We start from the raw sequence: 14994 nt of genomic DNA on the forward strand, positions 1-14994 counted from the left end.
AGGATTAGAATTAAGGTTTTGCACAGTACCATATTCTTTAAACTTCCGAACCTAGTAAAAAATTTAGTTTTTTGATGACGCTGAAACTTTCTCCCAAGTGAATGATTTGTTGGAGAAATATGTCCCTTATTCTTTGTTTGACCAGGACATGTTGGGGAAGACTATTTTTCCAATATTTCATGCACGCAATGACTTGAATACCCTGAAAGAGAAAAGAAGAAAACTTTTAATAACAAGATTTGTGGGTTCTGTTTTTTGGGTCAGCCTGTACTGTTCTTGAATTATGTCACAGGAATGGATTATCATTGTTGTTTTATGTGCTATTTCTGGCTTCTTTTTTACTTGCTCTAGCTAAAGCCCAGGTTGTGGAGGTGGAGCTTATCAGTAACCATCAAGAGGAAACCGTTCAGCTGCACAAGACGGTTTCCCAGAAGGAGGATGACTTGAACAGAACAGTTCAGAAATATGAGCAGGTCATACAGGTACTATTCATCAACCACGGCCATCATTTAGGACCTACTCCCCCAGTTGTTCACATAAACACTTCTATTACTTCCGTTGAGTTCTAAATCTCTCAATTAGACTTGATTTGTTTATACCAGACAATATTCCTGATCAAGTTGTCTCTAGGGAGTGGGAGTCTTGAAATAAGGCAGTGACGTGACCGACATACTTGGTTTGTGATGCTGTATTGATACATAGGAAATGACTCAGCTGTTGTTGTTTTCTTCAGAGTCGAGAGGAGGAGATGGGAACCCGACTCTGGCAGGTCCAAAAAGAACTGGAGGAGTTGAAAGCAAGGAGCAACGAAACTTCAGAGGTACTTGAGTTTGTTGCCGTCTGGGAAGCATGCATATTTCTGTTAAATCCTCTTGGATACTTTTTAATAGTTAAACAATAACATACAGTAGTTAAGCTACATTTTATTTTGACTTTGCAACTAAAGTGCTGCGTCAGAGCTCAGAGACAATTCGCTGGCATACTTGAGTCTGATCAGTCTCTTTGGCCTCAGTCGTGTGGCTGCTCTCCAAAGTGTGCCGGAAGCTGTAGAGTTCATTTGAATCGCTCAGGAATGTTCTTTTTGGAAAACAGACATTGCAAAGCAGAGGCCAACCTCTGTCCCTGCTCTTAATTATTAGTCTGTGAGGTGACTCAGGGCCTGGGCCTCATTCAGAAACACACTCATGCAAGAAAATGCATACCGGACAGCGGCCAGGTGGGACAAAAGCAGCTCAGGCACATGCTTGACCTAGGTGATGTTATAGTATGAGAGCCAAGTGTTGATTCTGTATCCGTACACACACATCCAGATGCACACTAAGAATGATTATCTCTGTGTCATGTTTCCCCAGTGAGGTAATAACTTTATGGATGGATTGTATGGGTTTATGCTCAGGGAGCCCTTCCCCTGCAAAGGGCCTCACAAACCATCCGTCATCGAAACAGTTGTATCTTCTCTACCGAAACATCACGCCAGCACTCCAAAGTTACTTCATAAAAACGTCTTTTCAACAATGTTCATGTACTGCGCGAAGCAGGGGTGTCCAAACTTTTCCCAGTGAGGGCAGGGTACAGAAAAATGGAAGAATGCAAGGGTCACTTAGATACATTTTGTACATTAAAGATCCCAAATGCAATACAATGTAGGTTAATAAATATATACTAAACTATCCAAACAAAACATCCACAACTTACATTTGTGTTATAGGTAACAAAGCAAATTAGTAGTAAATGTGTTACACACTCACTGGCTGTATTGACACTGTATTTTTACTGTGTTGGTGTTCCATAAGGGCTGCATCTGCTAAATGGTCACGACATTTGACCTGCAATTATGCAGGCATGTGAAATGTCCGCGGAAATCCGTGTTTTTAAACATTTATTTTCGTGTCAAAATATCACTTCCGCATATTTTAATGAAATATGAAAAAAATACAATCCAGACAAAATTTGTTGAATTTGTTCCTCTTCCGAAATGCCGCACTGAGTTGCAGGTCAGAGAGACGATCTGGAGCAACAAAATAAGCTTGCTAGTTAGCAAACCATCTAGCTAGCTTACCTGTTGTTGCCTCCTCTCGCTCTTGGAGCCACGACAATGATGGCTGTCTACTTTGCTGCTAATCACATTTGGATCATTACAATCCGAACACTGTTAGTTCTTAACCAGTTGTAGTACTAGACTATTTAGGTTTTCAGGTCCCATTTTTGTGGGGATTTGGGCCAGATTCATTGTTTTAGTTTGTATAATGTTCTAATCCAGGATGTGTTTATTTAGTCTTTAAAAATGTGTCACAAGCCCAAAAAAATTAAGCTGCCCCCGAGACACACTTTGGAGTCCCCCTGGTGTGGAGTATAGTTCAGTCACAGCCTCTCACCCATCCTCCAAGCCCACTTTTTTCTGAAAAAAGAATGCCTTGATGGATTATGACAGTAGGCTTGGGCTCTTTAAAATAAAAGCAGCTGGGTGTCAGGAAAATGTGCACATATTAGACAAAATTGTTTTTATGTGTGGCCTTGTCGGCAGTGGTCATACTGAAGGAAGCATTTACAGCTACAGAAGGTGCATTTGGGAATGATTGCACTGACAGTTCCAAAATTTGCGGACATCTCCAAGTAGTAAAATGATCACTATTCTTTAAGGGTGGGCATAACTGCTGATACAATTATTATACTGTACTGTATTGTCCTAAATTAATATGCAGAATGACATCCACACTATTACACCCTAGAAGTGTATTAAACTAAAAGGTTTTTTTAAACTAAATGTCAATTGTTGCAATATAGGTGGATATGTTTGACTTGAAAGCAGAATCTTAGGATATTTGACTGTTTTTACTGATTTATATTCCTATCTAATGACTAAATGTTTTTTCTTTCTCACTGGCACAGATGAGCACTGAGGAACTGCAGGTATGTGTGTCTTTCATAGTGTATAACACTTTTAAGATCTCATTTCCTCAGTTGTTGAATCAAAAAAATACACAAGATGTAAATGCATTTCATTGGACCACCTCTATCTTCGGTTATTACACACATTCTCTGGGATATGGTTGCGGTGAGTATTTAACTGAAGTGAGTACATGCCTCGTTTTTCAGCCACCGTTGTATTTATTCTCAAAGGACTATAAAGAAAATGCAATTCATGTTTCCTCTGATGGAACCGTACCTTTGCAGTGCCAGCAGCACTCGCATAGCCCCTCCTCATGACACCATGCGTGTTGTCAGCTAATTAGACAATTACCGGTAGTCATTTTCAGTTGATAGTAAATCTATTCTGCAATACTAGCTGTATTCTGACTACTCAAGAGTACACACGTTTCATTTTATATTATTGTCCTTTGAGAAGATATACTGTGATAAAAGTGGTTGTACTCACTTCTGTAAGATACCACATTTACATCATACAGTTACCTTCTTTAAATTTACATCATACAGTTACCTCTTTAGCAGGACTTCAATTTAACCAATATTAAATAGTAACATGCTTTAATTTTAACATAAAACCATACGCACTGCATTATTTTAAATAGCTTTTTGGCCTGTCAGGCTGATGTTTTCCATCAATGAATAAGCATGATTATAAGAACACACACAGCGTTGCTTCCTGTTCCACTGCAGTTCTCACAGCTTCCTTCCTCTCATCCCTTTGCATGGCAGGTTCAGCTGGCTGAGAAGACCACTTTGCTGAGTGAAGCTCGACTGAAGGAGCAGGGCTTTGTTGAGAGGGTGAGTAACCGGTACGGCGATGTGCACTTTTAGCGGTGACAGGGGAACAGCAAATCTCATGTCGTGTGTTCCCATAGTTCTGTAGCCTTCTGCTGTATCAACTTAATTACACTGCACATCTGTTTACATTTGCTGTTAGCCCAATAAACAATCAGAGCAACGCCTCCCACAGTTTCTCTACCATTGATCATTTTTCTCACAACCTCCAAAGGATGCTTGATAAAATCACATGTCTCACTTATCAATTAGCCTAATGGAGCAAATTAACCTGCTGGGCTCAAATGCCTTTTTTTAATTAGGATTCTCTGCTTTTTTTAGATCCACTCGCTTGAGGACAAGATTAAATGTTTCCACCGGAACGCAGTCGTAACTCATCTTGGTAGCACACACAAAGGTAACTCTATGAATCACTTAGTTCTGCTTCTGGAACCCATTTCTTTTTCCCCCGCTTCTTGGCAACACAAAAGTGTCTAAAAATGCACCACAGCACCTAGAGCAGGGATATTCAACTGAATGTTTTTGGAGCCACATTTCCGGAAAGCTAAGGACCGGAGGGCTGGACTTCTTCCTTCACTATTGTTCTTATTTTGGATGTACCGGAGAACCATTGTCCTCTATGATGGACATTTGATTTTGGTCTATTTTGTCAGTTACAGGAGCGCTCTGCTGTTTTCAAGATCATCTATCTGGCAGCACTCAAGTGTTTTTAAGAATCTGCTACACAAATCTGTCAAGTTTTTTAACTTAAAGGGGGACTGCACTTTTTTTATTTTACATATTCACAATCTTTATGAAAAACAAGATCACACCTCTTTTTTATTTCAGGATTCTAAAGATAAAAAAATGCTCACAAGATGCGATTAACATTGCAGCCAATGGCAGTCGCCTAACTTGTCTTCAAAGCCCTGTAAAACAACTTCAATAACCTCCATCAATGCTTTAAGCATGTATATAATGATGTACCAGCTACATTCATAACACTATGTAATATGTACAATATTTACACTAAATTGTCCCTAGTGTGTGATTGTGAGTGTGAATGTTGTCTGTCTGTCTATCTGTATTGGTCCTATGATGAGGTGTCTATCTGTATTGGTCCTGTGATGAGGTGGCGATTTGTCCAGGATGTACCCCGCCTTCAGCTCAATTGCAGCTGGGATAGGCTCCAGCCAACCCCGTATCCCGAGAGGGACAAGCAGTAGAAAATGGATGGATGGATCAATCAATGTTTATTTATATTGCCCTAAATCACAAGTGTCTCAAAGGGCTGCACAAGCCACAACGACATCCTCAGTTCAGAGCCCACATAAGGGCAAGGAAAAACTCACAACCCAGTGGGATGTCAAATGGGATGAATGGATTTATCGGATTTTGGTCATTGTACGCATTTGCAAAACGTCTCTCCTGGGTGTATTGATTTCAGTGCTCATAGCAACGTACTTCCTACTTCCATCAACAAACGTGTGTGTTTGCTACCAATAATACTAATCACAGCAAACTTTGTAATAGACGACTAAGACAGCAATTTTTGGACTGAGGATTCACATTGTTATCTTTTTGAACCGGAATATGCGGAGGATGTAATACTGGTTATAGAAGCTGAGTAGGCATGAAGAGAGGGTGAAACGTTGGAGCAGACGGGGGCCGAGAGAGTCAGTACCGGCGTGACTTGGTGTAAATGTGGAGCTTGCTAAGCTATGCCGACAGAAATGGAGTGCTTCAGCTGCATCTAGTGCACACAATGTTACTGCACACAATGTTATTATTAAAGAGACTGCATCACAACGAAAGACGAACTGTTGGCGCTAACAAACCCTGCAGTGATAGAAACTTCTTCCCCCCTCCCCATAATCAGTTGGACCAAACGAACAACTGTCCACCGAGTATATTACTATAATATTGCTCATGATACATGCAGCACATCATGCTTGTTAACAACTAGATACACTGTTAGTGATACCAGGGTATCCGCCGGGTCTTAAAAAATCTTAAACCCAATCATTGAAATTTAAGGCCTTAAATTTTAAAACAATTTCCTAAAATCTCATACAAGGTCTTAAATATGATTTTGAAAGGTCTTAAAAATCTATTAACGTTACTTTTATTAAAAACATGTATAAACTTCAGTCTTTTAAATGTTTAGATTTTTGAGGACGCTATAACGTGACTACAAAACGTAACCAAAGTATTCTACCTGTGCTGCCCCGGTCGGAATTTATCGCGCACCATCACCTAGTCTGCTATGTGTGCACAGCGGTGTCTTGTTACAGCTTAGCATAGAAGCGAAGAAAACTTAACAAATGCCCACAACTGAGCCGAATTACTTGCATAAGATGGGTAAATGCAAGTCTAACGATTTATGGCTCCAGAATGATCAATTTAACGCATGCTTGAAGCTGTTGGATAGAAACGTACAAAGTGTTTCGGACCCGCACGTAGAGCCTTTTAGGAAGGAAATCGATTGTAAACATTGCGATGAAAGTGAGTGGAATAATAATGTAAAAGTCAAAAATTGGGGATAAGTGGGTGTCAAAAGATGGTGAAACGCCACAAACACTTGCACAACTATATAAGGATCAACTTAACCCCCCAAAGGAGTATTATGTGGGTAAAGTGGCGCCAATTACTGAAGGACATCAATATGAGATGTTTACTAGTGAAATCATACTATCACATACAGTAAGCACATGCTAATTTCTCTGTGCTAGTAGTGTACTCACAGCAATAAAACTATAAAAAAGACATATTTCTCTTATGTTATTTATATTATTTATTGCAATAATTTCAGGTCAGCTTCTCATGCCTAATCTTTTCTCCAAGTTTATACAGCAACTGACATTCAAATCTATAAAGGTTGTTATGCTTAAATAAAAACTAGTCCTTGTTTATTAGCAACATGTTTTCACAAAAGTCACAAAAACAGGTAAATGTATTCATACATACCAGATACAAAATAAGCTGAGCAAACTTGAATATTATCCACATTATTCACATCCAAATTCTGTTTGAGGCTTGCAAGCCATAATTGCCTTCTTTCTTTTTAAGCAATCGCTCTGACTTCACTCTAATTTTTTCACAGCTTTGTGCAGATACAGAAGTAGTACTGTAGATGTTTTATCTGTCTGCTCAATCCTGACAGCCGCAAAAAGACTGCAAAATGTAACCTTTTAGCTTTAACAGAGACGCTAAGAGTCCCTTTCACAGACAATATGTTGTTGTGCTTTCCTCCATCATTGCTGACATTCTGGTTGTTGTTACATGAAAACACTTGATATGAAGCACACTACATTTTTGCAAGAAAATCCTTCTATGGCAAATCTGATAAATGGCTGTTGTGATGTTTGCTAAGATTTTTTTAAATTACCGTAGAAAAGCTTCTGGTGTATTTAGTTAGTTTAACCATTTTGTTTTCCAATGTGAAAGAGCAGTGAAGAAATCCATATATTTACAATTCATTCTGGCCCTCTGATTTTTGTATTTGTACCTTTTGTCCTAATGGATGTGAAATGGTCTTAAATTATTTTCAATGTGGTCTTTAAAAAGTCTTAAATTTGACTTGTTGAAACCACTGAAGACTCTGACCTACAATGTCCAATTTTTTTTGGCTTATGACCACAACCTTGTACAATTTGGTCAGTGCGAGGCAGAATTAATAATCTAGCATTTACTAGTACAAACTCAAAATTCCCCCCAAAATGGATTAACTCGCTGGAATAAAAAGACAATATAACATACATCCATAAACGTGGATGCATATGAAAAAGTGCAATATATTTATCTGTACAGTAATCTATTTATTTATATATGCACCTTATTGCTTTTTTATCCTGCACTACCATGAGCTAATGCAACGAAATGTTGTTCTTATCTGTACTGTAAAGTTCAAATTTGAATGACAATAAAAAGGAAGTCTAAGTCTAAAAGTGATTCAGATGCTGACGTAGAAGCTAGTTTACCTCTTGCTCATGCCGTATCAGTGTAAGTGTCTCTGTGAGCAAGGCGATGTTACTACGCTAGAAAAATATTTTTTCAGTGTTCGCACTTACAATGACAATGTCGCTACAGCTTGGTTATTATGCAGGTTATGAAACGTAAATGACTCTACCGGTTTTGGACACATTTTGAAGATGATTTAAGGGCAGAATGGATTACTCCCAAAAGCTGCATTACTAGAAACCTAGAACGAGCCGATTATTACAAATTAATATGCAAATAAAGAAATAAAAAAACATGTGTTCTTGTCTCTCATAAGGATTTTGAATGATAGGCCCCACACACACACAAAAAAACACATAGTGCAGTTTCTCTTTAACTAGCAAACCACCAGGTGAATAGCCCAAATGGAGAAAAAGAGAGAACCTATAACCTTTGTGTGCATGTTCGAAATAAACTGAAACTGAACTGAACTGAAAAAAATAATGAAACCTTGAGGAACACTCCTTGTATATTAAATATCAAATGACTTAAGCACATGTCTACTGATTGCATCTGAAGTAAACAAGCTCCAGCAACACCTTCGTTGCTTTATAAAAACATTTGTAACTACCAAAAAGGAGAGGACTTAAATGGGTGCCTTGAGGTATGCCTCAGATATGTAAATCACAAGTTTGGCCCCAGTGTTCTATCTTTGCTAGCAAGGTTAAAATGTCAATGCACGGCTCTGCCAATGTGTTTACAGTTGTCCAAGTTTGTCTACTCAACAGAAACACTGTAGTATTTTTAGGAAATGTCTGTCTTCCAAGGTTTCATCTGAACTCAGGGGCCGGTATGGTGCCATTCCCGGGCCGGATTTTGTGCCAGGGCCGCTGGTTGAATAGTTCTATCCTAGCCCATGTGCATACAAACTTATCTGCCACGAGCTCCGTATACTACTCCTACATTAGACGGGGCACAGGATGTGCAGAGGGACCATTTGGGGGCGTTGTAGCATGTGGCCGTGTGTTCTGCTTTAGCTATGCTTTACAGAACAATATGGCTGAATGGGATTTATGCCTTGGATGAGCTCTATGGTTTGTACTGGGCTTTGGTCAAGGTGAGCATAAGGTTCAGGGTCTGACATGTAAGAGCTGTGGTTAACCCCACGAGATTGTAAGTCAGCGCCATATCTTCATGTATGCAGTATTATAAACCCATCATGGGATAAAGTGAATTATCCTCCCTTTTTAAACTTTCCCTGCTTCTGAAATAAAGTGAAGCTGAAGTCAGAAGGGAGGGGGGTTGTAAAGCAGCCATCCTTGGATCTAATGGCTTTTACAGGCTGGGCTCTTAATGTGTGTCCTACGCAGCACACTTGGTTCTCACATCCCCTATTTCCTTTGCACATATTTTATCACAGCAGTATTTCATTCATTATACACTCACCAACCAATGTATTAGGTACACCTACACTATATAATGTTTATTGTAGCCCACACTGGGGATTGCTATAATTCCTAGTTGTCGCAAGTTTTTGTATGTAGAACACATTTATTGGAAAATAGTCACATGTTTGTGTTGTTAACTGTATATTAGATATTAATGGGCTGAAAAAATGCTCATCTCTAGTTTTTTTTTATGCATTCAATGTAAAATGTGAGGACAAAGTCACGTTAATGCACATTACTTGGCTGTTAAAAAATGTAATGGCTATGGTTTCATTATTGGTCCATGCAAGGAATAATCATTTAGTAAAAATAAAGCTGTTATTGTATCATCTTGTAGTGCTTTATTTATAATATTGGAGTCAGATTTCTCTGTAGATATATTTAGTTTTATTGTATATGTGTAATAGTCTACTGTAAACAAGTGGAGGAGTACACTGTGGTTGTCTATGACCAATATTTGTTGTGCATTTCAGTAGTGTACTGTAAAATAGTGTTTCTTAGATTTTCTCCCTCAATAGGTAACCAGTAGGTTTGCCACTACAATGGACACTAATAACCTTTGTGCCAATGTTTACATATACTGGGTACAACTCATTAGATTCCTGCAGGTGTACCTAATGGTGTGGCCAGTGTGCATAAATGCTCCACACATTAGTCAGCTGTGTTTTCAGGTAGTAGATAAAGTAGTGTGTGTGTAGGGCAGTGTGAGGTCAGGAGGACAGAGGCTATAAGAGATTTATTGGTCAGCCATTACTGCACGCCAACAGATCAAAGACTTGTTTGCTCGTTTTTCTGTCCTTCAACCGAACTGTTTCTCATTGCACATTTGTTGTCTCAATGATTATTCCAGACAGGCGTAAAGCTGCACTGATGTTTCCTGAGTAAAGTCATTAATGGAGATCTGTCAATAGTAAAAGTCCCCTTCATATTATTACACTTTCTAGTCATTGATTGTGAAGGATGTAATCTTGTTACACCTTTCTTTATGCTCACTCTGCCTGACTCACTAACCTGCATGTTTTATTTAGTGTCTAATTTGCAACCGGGCCACTGTGCAAAATGCCTCCATTATGGTGGAGGGGCTCTATTAACAAGCCAAATGTGTACCAGCTGGAGCCATGTCATTGCATTATTAGTCTCGGTCACGTACTGTTCACACGTCTAGATTGAGTAACCTGCTTTTTCTTCACAGATGCTGCATTTAACATACCGCAACCGCTCTCAGAAGCCACTGAGATGGAGTACTTGAGGAAGGTGCTGTTTGAGTACATGATGGGACGGGAAACAAAAGTATGTTTGTCTTTTTATTTTTATTTTTAAAAGACACAGAAAATGGTAATAAATGCAATGTTGAATGCGTTTTTCTGTCTCCGCAAATTGCTGCTGGATTTCTTCACACAGATCTTGCCAAAGTGTGGTTTGCTTCATTTTATGGAGCAATTAAAATATTTGAAATAAACCAAGTCATTCACAACTATGGAAGTTTAAAAAATGCCCCGCTGGGCCCACTTAATGCAAACTACCTCTTCGGTTCATTTGTTTTTATGTTATGTGTGCTGTGGTATGGAAAATCCACATCATGAGGAAAACATGTAATTAAATTACTAACTGCAAGATACTATATATATATATATATATATATATATATATATATATATATATATATATATATATATATATATATATATATATATATATATATATATATATATATATATATATATATATATATATATATATATAAATAAATATATTTTATATATATATATATATAAATAAATATATTTTATATATATATATATATATTTTATTTATATATATATATATATATATATATATATATATATATATATATATATATATATATATATATATATATGGTAACTGAAAGGCAGCATGTATTTTTAAATGGTCAGTGAACTGGTCAATGCATATGTCAGTGCAAAAATGAATGAGGAAACTTCTACAGGTGTGTTCGCTGGCAGATTTCACTCCAAAATACACACAGACTGGACTTTGGCTAAAACTGTTACCAGGTTTTGAGGACATAAATGACATGCATTTATCAAAACACTTTAAAAAAAAAAAATCCTGTATGACATTCTGACAGTAAAATGTAATCTTTGTGGAAACATTGGGCTCTTTTTTTTAAGTTAATTTAAATTATGCAAGTGAGTAGTAACCTGTTATTAATCATGATTAATCCAAATTCAAAAGTGTGATTAAGCTGATTTTAAAAAATATATATCATTTGACAGCACTAAAATAAATATGAATTTGACTGCATGAAATTTTTAAAACACTTAGTCCTTCAGTCTAATGACATCCAATAAAAAAGGAGTGTTGAATGTATTTTTATCGCTGCATTGGCAGAATTTCTGATGCAGCGTTCAGAAGATATTCCTAATGTTGTGGTCATTGGCCGCAGCTTGAAACGACCTTATTGGAACACTACCTAATTGCCCCCTGATGGCTGTCTGCACAAAATATATGGCCACTCTAAATGAACACTGATCTCCTTAATTAACAGTGCTGTTCACATGGTCCTAAAGTCAGCAGGATTTTCCCAGCAGCTTCCCAACAATCGATTTTAATAGCAACACGGCAGCCTTTCTCCATATGCAGGATGTCCTGCAGGCAAGCTGCGCAGCACATATGTGTTGCATGACGCACACATTTAAAGACACACCGGCCTTGTTTATTGTTAGTTAAGCGGTTGGGTTTCTCTGTATAGCAGCCCTGTTTCTGATTATCGCAGAGTTTATGGCTTAGTGCAGGCACCCAGGCACATTGTCCTGATGTTGATTATGCAATTTTTTTTTTCTCTTACTTGGTCGTCCCTTTTTGATTAGAGTTGTGTGTATCTCACAGGTACTGTTGCCCTTTATCTGGCGTGTGTGTGTGTGTGTGTGTGTGTGTGTGTGTGTGTGTGTGTGTGTGTGTGTGTGTGTGTGTGTGTGTGTGTGTGTGTGTGTGTGTGTGTGTGTGTGTGTGTGTGTGTGTGTGTGTGTGTGTGTGTGTGTGTGTGTGTGTGTGTGTGTGTGTGTGTGTGTGTGTACAATAGAAAAGTAACTCGCTTTACTTTTTGTTGATTTCATTTACAGACGATGGCTAAAGTGATTACCTCCATGCTCAAGTTTCCTCCAGACCAGGTTCAAAAGGTTTTGGACAAAGAGGAGTCAAAAGTAATGGTAAAACTTTATTTTCTTTTTTTTACTTTATGAGGTCCTGTTAGAAATGTACATAAAATGTCAAATAAGTCATCTAGAATAGCACTTGTTGAAGCACTGCAAAAGAGTCCCACTTGCTAGTTGACAAGTACATTTACCGGAAGCTGCAGTTTGAATTTTACTTCCCCCTGCCATTTAAATATGTAATTTATCAAGAAAAGACGTTGTAATATAACATTAAAATAGCCAATTGCTTGAATTAAGCTAAGAATCTAAAAGTACCTAGAAAAGCCGATTTTAAAAAATACAACATTGTTCGTTACACATGGATAGCATCAAAACTAGCATAGAACACTTCACTAAACATAGACGTCGTAACATTATCAAAGCTCACCTTTAGGCATTCACACACAACACCTGCATTTTGTAACAAAAATAAAGGCGATAAAAAAAAAAAGGTAAAACTATAATACATCTATCTGTGGAAGCATTAGAGAACGTTATGTACTAGTTTCACTTTTGCATCTCTTTTGCCCATGTTGTTTTCAAAGACCCTTGATTAAAGTTAGAAAAAGAGACGTCAGTAGTTTTTAAAGAAAGGGGGGGACTTGACTCCTAGCAGATGCATTAATAATAATGATAATACTATATAATCAATATTATGATTCATATTATCCAATGATGATAATCCTATGTGCATCAACTAATTTCTACCTTACACTCTGAAGTACAGAAACACTTAACAGATATACGATTATATTTAAGTGAATAATGACAGGTTATATGATGATTTAAATGTATATTCTAATCACTTTATATAGAATATTTTGGGGTTTTTTGTGGGTAAAAAAACTATTTTTTTTCCAAAACAAAACAAAAATATTCAGGGGTTTATCTAGATATGTTCAAGATGTTAATCCCATTTTTTTTTAAAAAAGGTCAAAAACCCAATTAAGGTTTGTAGGTGCGTTTTTTAAAGCTGGTCCTACGCTCCTGCTTATCTGCACAGGCAATAACTTAACTTACTACCTGCCATGACAAGTATAAATAGATGCTAACCACTGTTATAATGTAAATAAAACAACTCAAAAACACAATGCTTTAGGTAATATTTTGACTTAAGTACTCGAGGGGGACAAGCGGAAGTGAAAATGGATGGATGGATAGATAAAGAGAAGTTAACTTGCAGTTACAGTAAAATAAAACTACTCATCTTTGAAAATGCAAGGGCAATGTTTTACAGTGCATCTGGAAATTATTCAATGCTTCAGTTTTTCCACATTTTGTTATTTTACAGCCTTATTCTAAAATTTAACAAATTCTAATATCCCACAATGCCCCAGATTGACTATGCAAACAAGCTTTTCGAATTTTTTTGCAAATGTATCAAAAATAAAAAACTAAGAAATCACATGTTCACGGCTTTTGCCATGAAGCTCAAACATGAGTTCATCTTGTTTCAACTGATCATCCGTGAGACGCTCCCTCAGTGGCCTAGTGGTTAGAGTGTCCGCCCTGAGATCGGTAGGTTGTGAGTTCAAACCCCGGCCGGGTCATACCAAAGACTATAAAAATGGGACCCATTACCTCCCTGCTTGGCACTCAGCATCAAGGGTTGGAATTGGGGGTTAAATCACCAAAAATGATTCCCGGGCGCGGCTACGCTGCTGCCCACTGCTCCCCACTGCTCCCCTCACTTCCCAGGGGGTGAAAAACATACCTGCTGCCTTGATGGTCCCAATGAGCATAGTGGTCTCCATCATCCGTGAATGGAAGAAGTTTGGAACCACCAGGACACTTCCGAGAGCTGTTGGCCGGCTGTCTAAACTGAGCGATTGAGGGAGAAGGGCTTTAGTCAAGGTTGTGACCAAGAACCCGATGGTCACTCTGTCAGAGCTACAGCATTCCTCCGTGGAGAGAGAAGAACCTTCCAGAAGGACAACCATTCCTGCAGCAATCCACCAATCAGGCCTGTAAGGTATAGTGACCAGACGGAAGCCATTCCTTTGTAAAAGTTCAACAAAATGCACCTGAAAGATTCTCAGACCATGAGAAACAAAATTCTCTGGTCTGATGAGACAAAGGCATCATGTTTAAAGTAAACCAGGCACCGCTCATCAACAGGCCAATATCATCCCTACAGTGAAGCATGGTGGTGGCAGCATCATGCATTGGGGATGTTTTTCAGCGGCAGGAACTGAGAGACTACTTGGAATAGAGGGAAAGATGAATGCAGCAATGTACTGACACAACCTGGATGAAAACCTGCCTCAGAGTGCGCTTGAAGTCAGACTGGGGTGACGGTTCATCTTTCAGCAAAACAAAGGTCCTAATCACACAACACAGATATCAAAATAATGGCTTCATGACAACTTTGTAAATGTCCTTGAGTGACCCAGCCAGAGCCCAGACTTGAATCCATTTGAACATCTCTGGCGAGATCTGAAAATGGCTGTACACGGACACTTCCCATCCAACCTGACGGAGTTTGAGAGGTGCTGTAAAGAGGAATGGGCGAAACTGCCCAAAGAATATTGTGCAAAGGGTGTAGAATTGTATTAAAAACATGTTGAGGCTGTAATTGCTGCCAAAGGTGCATCAACAAGGTATTGAACAAAGGCTGTGAATACTTATTCACATATAATTTCTTGTTTTTTTATAAATATACCAAAATTAACCAAAAAAAAAAAAACTTTCACATTGTCATTATGGAGCATTAAGTGTGGAATATTGAG

The 14994-nt window shown here is 38.1% G+C and overlaps 1 protein-coding gene across 3 annotated transcripts in view; it reads left to right on the top strand.

Annotated features, from left to right (window-relative positions):
• The window catches only part of golga4 (golgin A4), a 44710-nt gene that overhangs the window by 28952 nt on the left and 764 nt on the right, over window positions 1-14994 (top strand). For 2 of the 3 annotated variants that reach the window (XM_062058390.1, XM_062058392.1), the window contains 7 exons: window positions 352-482; window positions 734-820; window positions 2890-2910; window positions 3658-3726; window positions 4045-4120; window positions 10282-10379; window positions 12194-12280. In XM_062058390.1, coding sequence (XP_061914374.1) covers window positions 352-482; window positions 734-820; window positions 2890-2910; window positions 3658-3726; window positions 4045-4120; window positions 10282-10379; window positions 12194-12280 — 569 coding nt within the window. The remainder of the gene's footprint in view (window positions 1-351; window positions 483-733; window positions 821-2889; window positions 2911-3657; window positions 3727-4044; window positions 4121-10281; window positions 10380-12193; window positions 12281-14994) is intronic. The other variant, XM_062058391.1, reaches the window with a different exon arrangement.

This window comes from Entelurus aequoreus, linkage group LG09 (genome assembly GCF_033978785.1).
Source record: "Entelurus aequoreus isolate RoL-2023_Sb linkage group LG09, RoL_Eaeq_v1.1, whole genome shotgun sequence".
Lineage (NCBI taxonomy): Eukaryota > Metazoa > Chordata > Actinopteri > Syngnathiformes > Syngnathidae > Entelurus > Entelurus aequoreus.